This window comes from Parasteatoda tepidariorum, chromosome 11, assembly GCF_982258835.1.
Source record: "Parasteatoda tepidariorum strain Cologne lab strain chromosome 11, Ptep-v5.0, whole genome shotgun sequence".
In the NCBI taxonomy this organism is placed as follows: domain Eukaryota; kingdom Metazoa; phylum Arthropoda; class Arachnida; order Araneae; family Theridiidae; genus Parasteatoda; species Parasteatoda tepidariorum.
This window is the reverse complement of record NC_141765.1, coordinates 44,588,342-44,602,109: the sequence shown is the minus strand read 5'-3', so window position 1 is coordinate 44,602,109 and position 13,768 is coordinate 44,588,342. Positions and strand designations below refer to the sequence as shown.

The 13,768-nt window shown below is 29.2% G+C and overlaps 1 protein-coding gene across 6 annotated transcripts in view; it reads left to right on the top strand.

The window, feature by feature from the left end:
* LOC107447993 (liprin-beta-1) overlaps nucleotides 1–13,768 on the top strand; it is an 88,162-nt gene that overhangs the window by 29,224 nt on the left and 45,170 nt on the right. For 2 of the 6 annotated variants that reach the window (XM_071187506.1, XM_016063063.3), the window contains exon 1: nucleotides 2,087–3,115. The exons of the other annotated variants lie outside the window; for them this stretch is intronic. In XM_071187506.1, coding sequence (XP_071043607.1) covers nucleotides 2,381–3,115 — 735 coding nt within the window. In that variant the 5' untranslated portion in view covers nucleotides 2,087–2,380. Of the gene's footprint in view, nucleotides 1–2,086; nucleotides 3,116–13,768 lie in introns of those variants that run through there. 6 annotated transcript variants of the gene reach the window in all.

Sequence of the window (13,768 nt, the reverse complement as noted above, 5' to 3'; positions counted from 1 at the left end):
TATTTTATTAAAATTCGAAGTCGTGTCATTTTTTTTCAGCAATATTTTTTTACTGGTAAATATGATTGTTTTTAAATATTTTGAAATATTACATGTTACTTATAATATCACTACCAGTTCTTTTTTTTTCTACTCTTTCGTTTTCTGTCTTTAAATGAAAACAATTAATATTTCAGGAAAGTGGGAATAGGTATAATCTGTTACATCGAGTTTCTTCTATTTAATTCTATCAATGTCTATTTATGACCTTTTTATTTTTTTCTTCTTTTTTTTAAAAAAAAGTTTAAAAAAACATTTTTTTTCTTATAGATAGCTTAGCACAAGAGTTTTTCAACAAGCGAAATTTTTCTTTTTTCTTTATGTTTGGAAACGTGTTTGAAAAAAAAAGTCATGCTTGAATAATGGGAGAAAAAAATTATAAAGAGTTATCTTTACAACTTTCCAAAACTACCATGCCAGAATTTCTTTTAAATAACAATGCAACATGTTTACATAGAGAGAGGTTTCTTCTAATGCACGATTCATAAGTTCCCATGTCCTCTGAGATAGTCTTATTATTTACATGGTACAAAAAGGAATATAGATATATTAAATTTTCTATTATTTATATATATTTTTACTATATAAGTATTTTTAACTTTATTGTAACCAAATGGGAATAAAATTAGCTCATTTTTGTTTAAAAAATATTGTCCATTTTAAATTTAGTAACTAAAGTGAGTCTGTGTTATTCTAAGTAAACATTAATAAGTAATTTTTAAATGTTTATGTATCATTGTGTTTCTGTAAAAATCAGTATAAAATAAATTAATGTGAGCAAATTTAAAGTTAAATTATAAAATTGCTTGAAATAAAATAGACCATCACTACCTTCATATTCTGACAGTTTTTAAAATTAGTTAAATAATATTAAATTCAAAGTTACGATCAAAATATACTTACAGCTATCAAAAGCATAAATGAGAATAAGGTGCTATTCTGAATTTCTTCTATTATTTTTTTTTTATTTCGTTTAAAAACAATTCTTCTAAGAAAAACAACAATTAGGGGTCACAAATTAATATGTAAGTGACCAAAAAAAAACGCTATCGTAGTCAGACAAGTCACAAACACTGCAGGACGGACATGATAATCAACAGCATAAGTTTATTTCCGGGAAAAAACAACGAGCAGTTAAAATACGATTGATTATTAGAAACTCCTTCAACCTCCAATTAAACCTGTCTTGATGTTTATTACCTTCGCCTTCCTCTACTATAATTTGTCCGATTGCGATAGCGTTTTTTGCTTCTTCCTCGTTTCAATATTAATTTTCAACTTTTTCAATGTTTATACTTTTTTGTTTTTACTTTTGATAAGGATTCACGAAATACAATTAAGGATGGTATTTACGGAACAGTTTGCATCTATATAAGTTGATATCTGGAATTGAAATTTAAGATTAATGTTTTCTTTGCTGAAAAAATAAACTTCAAACTAAACAAAAAAAGTCTTAAAATTGAAGAAAAAAAATAAAATGTTAACAAGAGTAAAAGAAAATAAAGTTTTTGAAAGTTGATTCAGTTGCATGTTAGTAAAATTAAAGTTGACCATTCTATTAACTCTTATTTAAAGTAGTCGTAACTGCTTTTCGAAATGTCACCTTTTGTGGCATTTGTAAAAAATTTACAAATTTGTGATAAAATTTAATTAAAATAATTACATTAATAAAATTATGGTTCTATAATCTATCATCTGTTTAATGTTTTTTCTAATGAGGTTATTTAAGGAATCTTATTGAAAGAAATTATCTCTTATACGCATACATCCTGAATGTGATTATTTAAAATTGATTAAATATAACAAATTATAAATATATATATGTATATATAACTCGCTGAACAATCATAAATTTATGATCTGCTTGAATGTGCATATTTTAAAAAAGTGCAAATGTTTTGATGAAACGAAACGGTCAATTTGTTATCTAATAATCTTTAAATTCATAAATTCTTCAATCAGATCTGCCTTCATATCTGACCCAAGAATTTTCAAAAGTAAACATTTCGAGCATCTTGTCAGGCTATGATGAAAGTTGTATCACTCTGTCGGTGTTTACTGGGGTTAGGGGTCATAGATATGAAAATGATTGAATATTTCCTTTTCGGAGATCTTTTTTCATCTTAGCTGCTTCATATTAGGCATTCACTTATTTCAATTTCGCCTACCGTCTCACTCTTATAAATTAGAAAATATCATAAACTGATGTTTTGTTAAAAAAAAAAAAATTTATATCTTTGACGCATCATCTTCGATTTGTTTGAGTTATTACCTTCCACAAAGAAAGTGCTTTTCTTTATTTTTCGCGAATATTTTTCAAGGTTGCCAGTGTTTTTGATTCATGTGTTCAGAGCCTCTTAAAACAACCGCTACAGGTACGCTGTGGAGATCAGAGCGCATACATTTGATGGACATAAGTCGTGAGCCGGACAATAGAGTCGTAAGAAGCGATCGCAACTGGAAAGAAGATGACAACAGAGCACATAAATTTCATCGAAACGAAACTCCTCAGCGACGTTACTATCCCGATGGAAATAGGCTGCCAATGGTGGACGGCTCGAACGAAAGTGAAATGAGTGAAACGATTTTTCCGCCTGTTAGTTCGTATGTCAATGACGGATCAGATTTTAGTGACACTTCTGCCGCGTGTAGCACGTCCACAGCTTCTCTACTAAGTCCAAGAACGAATGATTACCCTAGTGGTTATTGTTACCAGTGTGCCAGTTCCTCAACGAACGCTTGTTATACCCCCAATAGACGACGCAGAAGACGAGTAGTGAGCAAAAGTTTAGTTTTGGATAATTCTAAATTGGATCAATATCTGAAAACACCCCAGCACAATAAATTATTTAATGGATTAAGTGATTCTGGAATGTTTATTCGCGCAGATGGACATAATCAAATTGATTCGGACTCAAGTAGCTCTAGTTGTAGCGTAGCACCTGTTAAATTGACTCGTAGGAAGCCGAAATCCAATAGAAAAAGTTTACCACCTGGTTATTGTTATATTGGATATAATAATCAACCTCTTTATCCTGAACAGATTTTTGGGAATTACCACTCTCCGTCATCTTGGGTAATTATGAGATTTCATTCAAAAATCGAATATAATTATTTTTTTCATTGTGTCGTATTTAAATGTTAGCATTTTAACTAAAACTGCTTTATATAAAATTTGACAATTTTAATTATTTTTAAAGCCGACCAGGTGGCCGAGTGGTTAGCGTGCCTGACTGCGGAGCCGATCGTTGCTGGTTCGAATCCCGCTCAGGGCATGGATGTTTCTTTCTCTGTGTGTGTGCATGTTCTATGTCCTTTCTTCTGTGTGATTGTGTGAATGTAACCAGCCCTATAAACGGGTTTGTGGTTGTATGACGTGGGCGACGCTACTCCTCCATAGGTGCTCACTGGGTAACGATAAGAGGGTAGCAATTCTGGCATTTCTGAGGTCAATGATAAATAGACCCAAGTGCCCGCCATTAACCAAAGAAAAAATTATTTTTTTACAAATTTGCATATTTTTCTTGTTTACAAAAGTGAGAGTAACGATTTTAATAACTGTGGTATGTATTGCTTTTTATGTGTTTGTGCTAACGAAGTTTAAATTCAAATTACTTCTCTAAATAAAAGACCAAGCGGGGCTGAATCGCCGTTTGAGTTCTCACCATTTTATAATGGTCTAATCGAGCAAAACAGTATCCACAAATACTATTTTTAAATCTATTTTATTGTTTTGCAATATATTAGATTATATGTAAATAGCGCAAACTGTTGATTATCTTTAAATAATAGTGTTATAATTATTTGTTATGCCGTTTGATTGACCTGCAATTACTTTTAAAATGTTTTATGTTTTAACAGTGCCGGATTACCCACTAGGCCATGGTCTGGGGCCCCCAATGATTAGGGGCCCCTTTAAAATAGATTTTTTGAAAATAAATTTTTAAAAAAATTAAGAAAAACAATGATTTTTTAAAAAAAATCAATTTCAAATATGTATGTTATGATTATTTTTTAGTTCTAATTTAACAAAATAAAGTAAAATTTAATTTATTATTATTTATTTTTATTTTAAATATGCTTTCTTAAATGAATAGATGTATAAATACTTTTATATTTGAATAAATAAAAAATATACGAGAAAAAAAATTAATCTAACTGCCCTAAAAATTTGAATGGCCGAGGGCCCCCGCTTACGCTTAATCCGGCACTGTGTTTTAAAACGTCCTTGTTAGACAAGTGTTCGAAACAAACTTGATTCCCTTCTAGTCCTGCAAGTAAAAAAAAAAAAAAAAAGAGAGAGAGCAAGAGAAAGAAAGAAGGAAAGCTATTCATGCCTCCATGTAGCAAACTGTAAGTTTTTAAGTTTTTACAAATTGAAGCGTTTAAATCTTTCAGAAATTTTTAAATTACAATCTCAGTGCAGGAAGAAAAAATAACTGTTTCTTAAGAGCCCGTAGTTTTAGCCAAAAACCCGTTAGAACCCATATTTTTAGCCCCGAAAACCCTTTAGAACCCGTATTTGGTATTTGGGTATTTTCTTCAGTGCGATAAAATAAGAAAAAATCACTTTTAGTCTACTGATGAGATTTTCACAAACTTAGTGCTAATCTAAATGGTTCAAGCGAGTGGTCTCAAATATGCAAATTAATTAGTGATAACTGTTCCGTTAGGTCCCGTATTTAGTATTTTCTGCAGTGCGATAAATAAGAAAAAATCATCCTGAATGACTCTTATTCTATGAGATTTTCACAAACTGAGTGCTAATTTAATTGGTTCAAACGAGTGATCTCAAATATGCAAATTAATTAGTGATAACTATCAAGTTACAGAAACAGACACGGAAACATTCTCTGACTAAGAATAATATTATTCATTGAATTAACTTAAAATAAATATCAATGTAATTCCCTTTTTCTAATTTCGTATTTATTTAATTATATTAATTTAGCTAAATTGGTTTTCAGCGTTAGATTTCTGAATTTGCATATCTTTATACTAAACAGACAACCCCCCCCCCCCCTTAAACGAACATATTTTTTTATTCCAAAGGACCGGAATTAAAATTCTGCATTAGTGTAAAATCTGTCGTGTCAAAGCGAGTTATTTCAGCTTGATTATTAAGAAACTATGAAACACATAGATTTATCACCAAAACTGCAATTATTTTTATGAATAGTTTTAAGATTACTATAAATTTGGGAGGGGAGGATATGGTTGTGACGATCATAAATGAGTGTTACCCGAACCCTGTAAAATTGGTCGGTTCCGGATAATTGCCGGTACATCCTTATTTGATACCTTAATTTTGAAATGTTTGTTGTAAATACATATCTGATCACAACAATAATAACGGCTCAACTCTGAAATGCAGGAATTAGAGTTTATAGATTGATAGATAGATAGATATATCAAAAATGAAAAGGTATATTATTAATGAAAAGCACATTAGGCGTATTAAAAATTAATATTTTACGAGGAAAAAACAAACAAAAATTATGCAGATATATAGAGATAGTGTTATCACAATTAAAGACGGTGGGTGTTAGAAACAGCGAAACTTATTTGATTGCAAGAGGAAACAGAAAGGTTGAAAGACAATTTTTTGAAAGCTTCATCCTGCAATCAAACAGGTTTTGATGTTCTGTCCACTCTCCTACCTTAATTGTGATGGTCAGATTTTGATAGCGTTTTTGCTTTTCTTCACTTAAGTATTAATTTGTGACTCCCAATGTGTATAATATTTCCTTTTTGATAAAGATGTATATGTTAAGGATAATCTTTAAAGATCACATCACTCTGTATAGTTTTAAAATTGGACAAAAAATTATTTAATTTTTGAAATATTTTTGTTGAAACATCTCTTTAAATTCGACTGTAAATTTAATTTTTCGTTTGTAAACTTTTTATTTCATCTAATTATGAAACTTTCTTTTCATTTTTTCCGTGTCTATTGTTCTCCAAAATGTTGTAAATTGTATTATATTTTCTACTGTTCTCTTTTTTTTTTTCCTCAATGAATAAGTATAAATCTTTTTGTTGGTTGTAACCGTTGTTTTTGAATTTGTCTGTTACTTCAACTTCAAACAAAAGGTCGCGTGCATCGCTGTCATTTTGCTATTTTATAACTATTTTTATAGTTTGCGTGACTGAAACATTTTGTTTCATTTTTATTTCTAACTGCTGGAAAGGAGAAAATAGAATACTAGTGGCAGATGTATCCGTTTTATGTGATCTGTTGCTCAAATGTTACGCAATCATCTTACAAGAATAGAATGTACGATATCTAAGCAATTATTTATTATTTTGTTTATTGTTATGTTGTCTATCGCTTACTTAATCAGAAATTGGAAGGGCTGTTATTTTTACGAGGTTTGGGTTTTTCACATAACAAGCATCAAAAACTGGTTAAAATCGCCAATGAACTAAGCCGATAGTGAAGTTTTTCTAATATGTTTAAAACATCAATTTGAAATACAATTTATACTAATGAATAAAAATCAGCAAACTTATAAATATAAATATATAATGAGCAATAATTATATTTAGATGAAAATTACATCTTTGAGCAAAAGAAAATTACCTTTTTTTTCTCTCTTTTATAGTTTTATTTTATTTGAAAACTCTAATCTTTTTAAGCAATTTTATTTTCTGAAATAGACTCATTGAAATTTTTATACATTGCAGTTGTAATTGTAGTTCCCATGTTATTAAATTAAAATATTTCCTTTCGTTGTAAAAGAAATCCCTTTTTTTTGTAAACTTTAAAGTTTTAACAAAACTGAATTAAATTCAAATCTTAACATTGTATTATTTAATGAGCAGAATTGACTAAAAAAAAGTAATCATAAAAGCGTAGATTTTAAATACAGTAACAATAGATTCTTAGCAATTTGGACTTCTAATAATTTAACTTTAAAGTTTCGCAGTGCTTGTTTTGTTGTTGTTTCTAATGCCACTTGCCAATACTAGCAAGTCTGCTTGGTGAAACCAAGCGAATTTAAGGCAGAGGTTGTGTTTTTTGTTTCTCATACAATTTCAGCCACACACACTTCACAGCCCGTTCATAGAGAGGACCTCTTCATGCAGACATCCATTCATTCATTTAGAGATGGTAATTTTGTCCTGAACCAGGCAACGATCAATCTGTCAATCAATCAACTGTCTCCAATTCAGTGCCCCCAGAGGTATTGATTTGTTATGGGAACATGGAGGACTTAGCGACTCGACAGATTTAACGTGCACCAGTCACTATTTGCTACACAAGTACTCTTCGGTCGGCGGGGATCGAACTCACTACCTCTTGACCATGGGTCCAACTCCCCACCTGCCAGCAGGCTATCCAGTCCTGCTTTTTTTCCCCATGTTTTCTTTCAAGCAACTTTACATCTGTGAAGCTTGCAACAGATATTTTATTAAAATATTTTGTTCTATATGCAAGACATTTTCGTTTCAAAGTATGTTAATTTGTTTTAGAATAGTAGCAATTTAATATTTAACATCAAATGTAACAAGCAGGTTTTTGACATGACAGTTTTATCCATGGTTAAAACCATCAAAAACTGGCGCGTGTCGAATTTCACTACCCTGATTCTAACTATATCTTCGCGTTAAACACTTCCATAAATCTAATAAATCTTCATTTATGTATATAAATGCCTTGCTTCCGTCAGTGGCTGGCATTTGTTTAATAATAATGCTCAATTAATTTGTTTATTTGATTACAAAAGCTTTCCAAACTTATTAAATATGCAGTTATTGTATTTAAATAACGATAAATGACTTGTTCTACAAAGAGTAATTTGAAATAATTGAATTGTTTTATGTTTTCTGGTTTAATTAAATTTACTCTTCATTTGATATATAAATTGACGAATGAAGGTTGTTTAGTTTGTTTAAAAGCAACTATGTTTTTGTTTTTTCAATGATTATAGTTTATAAACGTTTAAAGACATTATTCATTTTTGTAAGAATTATTAAATATATTAATTTAAGTACTGTTGTTAAATAATAATTAGCGATTATCAATGCATTTAGTCTCAGATTTAATTAGTAAAAGTAAAAAATCTGTTTTTTTTTTCGAGTGAAAAAAAAATCATGATTTTTACCAACCCTGTTATACGTGAATTCAGAAAAAAAAATTTCCTCTCATATATTGACGATTCTTCGAAGTGTTTGTTCGGAAAACTAAATACTTTCTACCCACTTAAACAAATTCCTTTCTTCCAGAAATTGGAAACACTTTCAAGTTTGCAAACACTTTGAAATTTCACTTATAAGTCTTTAACAATAGACGGATTGAAATGTTTAATAAATCTACAATTTCTTAAGATTTAGCTTAATACTTTAGTTCAGGGAAATGGATTATTCTTTTAAGATTAGTTTTTTTCTCGCAGTTTTTAAACGTTAGTGTTTGGGTGGGACCCAAAGTAAGTCAGTTGTGAAATGGTGCATGTACTACATAAATAATTCAAATGGAAAAATAAAACTTTTTTTCTTTTAATGTTAGCGAGATACTTAAAACGGCAATGCAAATATTAGATTAGTTCGAAATGGAAAGGTAAATTTTATTTGTTTTCATTTCATTTACATAATACAGTAAAACAATCATATTATTTAATTTAATATGTGAAATTTATTCATTCGGAAAATTTATAATTTATGTTCCTAAAATAATACTTGAAATGATAGAGAAATGTTGCGTTTTCCTCATACAAAACTCGTGAAACGATATTTAAAATTTGAAACGGAATGTTTAATTCCTCAGTCAATTTAGTTGATGCCTTCTTAAATGTTTGTACTATGCTAGATTATTTATTTATTTTTTATTATTATTATCATTGATTTTTTTTTTTACTGTACTATGTCAAGAAAAAGATTTTGAAAAAGCTTTTCTTCAGTGAAGGATGTAATATAAGAAGAAAATTTTGTAATTATTGTCTTTAGAGTATTTCATTTGTATCTTCTCATATATCACTTGACACTAAAATACAGTGCCAAAAAAAGAAGCTCTCTGAATAAAAATCAAATGCTAAATGCAAAATTTGAGCGAAATCGGTCGAACAATTCCGGTGATATCGTATTTTAATAATATGACTTTTTAAATATCGATTTCTCAAGGACAATTCGACCGATTTTGCTCAAATTTTGTATTTTGCTATGAAAAAATTCATACTTTAAAATGGTTTGAGAAATTGTATACCATACAATTCATAAAATTTCCGTCTATTTAATAAAATAATAAAAAAAAATTATTATTGTCATTATGAATTTTTTTTTTTTTTTGCGTGGAATTATCTTTGGATAAACAAATTTTATAATTGTGTGCAAAAACTTTTGATTCACTTAAAAAGTTCTCGAGGTATGATGAAATACATAAAAAATAGGGGTCAAAACTTTGGACCGCTCTTTTGACCTAACTATTGGACTATATTTCCCAGAATGCTGCTATCTCCTGCATTTTAAGGGTAAAGAATACAAATCCGTCGAAAAAAGGGTATGTTTTTGTGTTTGATTACGTAACTTAAAACAGCATCTGCACTAACTAAATAGAATATTTCAGACCACCCCCATGAACTGTAAATATTGTGTCTTAAAAAGTCCGATCTTTAGATCAAAACTTATTTAAAATGATATCGTTTTTTTTTCGCACTGTTTATACGTTAATAAACATTGTACACCGATACTATCAGTGAATAAATTAGGTTCAATTCAATTTATACCCATATATACAATACTGAATTGAATTTTTGAGAGCTCAATTTTTATTATTATACTTTCAATTTACCTACCTCTTCTAATTTTTCTCTTTTTCCGAATTTTTATTTTAATGAAATAATGTGTTTATTACATTCTTATTCCATTACTTATTCCACTCACTATATATTTTGGTTTCCAAATACACTTTTGACAAAAACAATTTCTTTAAACGAATATTCTAATAGTTTATTAATTAATTTTCTATGACATTTTTACCAAAAGGATTTAAATTACGCAAAACAGTTTTTCGATTTATTTTCAGTTTGATAGCTTGATTTTTCATTTATGCATCATAATTTATTATAAAATTTTAAACAAGCCAATCATGAAGCTGAATTATGTGAAGTATTTTTACAGCTTGAATACCATAAATTATCTTCAAAGAAAAAAAGTGTATCAGATTTTAGGTGACCCTCTCAAACGCAATATTTTAACGATCCCTATTAAGTGACTTGGTGTCAGACTTCAGTAGTATCCTCCAATTTGTAGAAGGAACTATTTTTTCCGCCAGTGAGCGCCTGTTTAGTTTATTTTCAGTTATAAACACAGAAGTGTTGCAGATAAGATTTATCTGAAGTTCATTCGTCCTATAAATTTGTTTCCTACTCTATTTAAAATATTTTGTATACAAAATGGTGTGTGAAATAATTTATTATTTTAAATAGGTCCGATTTTTGACGTAAAAACCTGGTTTTTGGCATGACAAAGGCAAAAACCGTCGAAATAACCCTTTTTCGTTACGTTATGGTGCAGCAGACAATAAATTTTTAGATGAAGTTTTTTTTACAAATAATTTTGCTATTATGCACATATATATTACATAACATTTTTTTTCTGTTGCATGATATTTTTTTAACGGATCTTGGATATTTCCATGTCGCTGATTTCAAATCTACAATTGGTTTCTCTCTCTAAGCTGCAGTTGTTTTAATGACTATTTGGTCTATTTTTTTGTCGATATTTGCAAATTTAAAAACGTTATATATGTCAGGGGGTCGCATAAATGTTGTGACAAACTTCTCGAGGAGTTAGGGCACATCATCAGAATTAAAATTTCATAAGAACTCATGCCCGGAAATGTCGTCATACGCCACAATGGGCGCTGCTCTGTTGTGAACTTTTTTTCATTTTCATCTGCTTCTGAACAGTTCATAATAATGAAGCGCCACCTAGCCGTGTCCGACGACATTGCAGTTTTAATCCTGATGATGTGCCCTAACTCCCCTTGAAGTTTGTCGCAACTTCGAGTTATAAAAAACTTTTTTAAATTTTTACGTTTTGACTAAAAATTAAAAATTTTCAATTTCAAAAATTTTTTAAAATTATTTAAAACATCTGTAGCTTTAGGAGCAAAACTAATTTCTAATTTGAAATCTCCGCACCCGAATTAGACAAGATTAAATATTTGTATAAATGCAACAAAAAATTTATTCCCCAGTGTAATTATTTTAATGTAATGCCATGGTACAGTCCGCAAAAAAAAAAACGAATCACCCTGAATAACTTTCGTTCTAATGATCGGATTTTCACAAACTAAGTGTCAATCTTAATGGTTCCTGGGGGTGACTTCAAATATGCTAATTAATTAGTGCTAACTATTAATTAAGTTACGAAATCAGACACAAAAACGTACTTTCTCTGAATAAACATATATTTTTTTTTACATATTTGGAATCTGGATGCTTGAATTAGGGGGGGTAGACAAAATTTCAAAAAAATTGGGTGGTAAATTGGGTAGCAATAAAGGTTTATATATTTGGCGATAGTCCAGAAAACCGCCAAAAAAAGTCGCCTGCGCAAATGAATATTTTAAGATAACCCATTGACTAATTCAAAAGAGGAATGCTTAATTTTACTAGGTTGCTAGGCAACCATACTATGACTGTAAAAAAATTGAAATAATGTTTTGTGATTGCTCAGAGAGGTTTAATTCATTGTTAATAGAAAATCTCCCGAAGTTTCTAGGCAATTGACAATTTTTAAACTGGTTTCTGTCTAAAAAGCAAAAAAAAAATTATTTTAATGTCCTTTGAAAAGAAAATTTGAATCGATTTATAAATTATTTATGATTTTCTAAGTTGTTAGAATTTAAATACATGAACTTTTTACCTTATATTGTTTAGATTATGCTGTTTTTGCTAAATTTATTCGAGTATTTCATACTAAAATCAAATTGGCATAACTTATTACAGCTATATACAAAATTTTAGGGATAATTATTTTTACAGCTTTAACCCCTTGGCGACGGGTGATTCATGAAAGCATTCGTACAAAATCAGAACCAGGACGTAAATAAATAAAAAACGGTAGCTTAAATGCAGGCGTTGCTAATTTCACGGAATTTCCTTGATAATAATTATTGTTAGTTTAATCATATATATAATCAATGCTAGTTCAAAGTATAACTAAATAATTTTATTTTGAACTAAGTAATGGTGAATTAAATAAATCAAACAATTATAACCCTGTCCACAAATAAACTGCTAAAGAATTACTTTGATTACCAGTTTTATCTTTTTACACTGGTAGATACTGTTTTATGCTGTCACGTATTTGTGACAGTCGGCGCGAAAGGGTTAATCGAGTCTTCTAGGCAAGAAAGTTTGAAGGAAAAAAAAGTGCTTGAAAAATAAAATGCAGATTGTATAGTAATTCTAATGCACATTCACAAGGTTTTCTGTAATTTACGATATTTCTTTTTTCTATAACTCAAGGAATTGGTGAATGTTTAGTGGCATTTTAAAGACATTGAAATATGTTATGTTTATGAATAAGATATTGAAATAATATGTTGCATATTGTATGATTCGTTGTTCATAAAATCGCTTCATTCTGCTAGATATTTAGGTTACATGGTTTTCTTTGGATAAAGATGATTAGCAAATTGCTTCCTCGTGTTTCGATGCATTCTGAAACTTACGTTCGCAAATTCACCATACAATGTCGCGCAGCATATTCTTCAATTACGATAAGCTACATTTACCACCAAATACTGCTACTATGATTATTTATGTTTTCTTATATATATCTGATACTCTCCTTTTAAACAGAGCTAGTAAGATCCTTAAGATACTGAAAAACTTAAAAGATAAAATACTTAATTTCATTAACTCAAAATATCCGGTCTCAAAATTTTAATTTTTAAGTTAAATATAACTTTTACAATATTGATGCTCTTACGTTTTTAAAGACCACATGAATCCTGTTAAAATATTAAAATGCATATGTTTACTTTAACGAGTGTAAAATCCTTATCAAAATAATGATCAAGACTCAAATGTAAAACAGTATAATTGACGATAAAAACTCAACTGACTTCGAAACGTATGAAAAGGGAAATAAAAGTCGACATGCTTTGAGCGTTCAAATATAATCGCCCATTCTCAAGACTTGTCAGGCTTGAATAAGTTGTGACTTTCATTATTGGACGCTCAAAACATGTCTATTTTTATTATCATCTATTATTTTTTTAAATCAATGAAATTTTTATACTTTCGATTCAGTTTCTTGGTATTATCCATTTAGTTACACAACATATTAAATTATTTCACTCGATATTAAAATAATTTTTGAAAAGGTATATTTTATATATATCGATGCCAAAGTTTATTCTACATATATTTTAGGGTATACTTTCGGAGTATTTTGATCGAGTTTATTTTTATACCCTTATTTGCTTAAATTATTTAATAATTTGCTTAAAATAAATTATTCAAGCTACATGATTTAATGCATTTATAGTATAATAGTAAACGGGGCTTCCATCGCATATTCTTAACCTTAAAACCGGTATAATTAAATAAATGGAATAAGCTTAGATAAATAATAAAAGCTAATTTTTTCCTCGTTTTAATTTTCAAGGAATAATATGTTTCGATCAAACAGATTTCATTCTGGAAATAGCGAAATTATTGAGTAGGTCCCTTGGAGCAATATCATTCTTATCCTCTTTTGACGAAATATGGGAAAA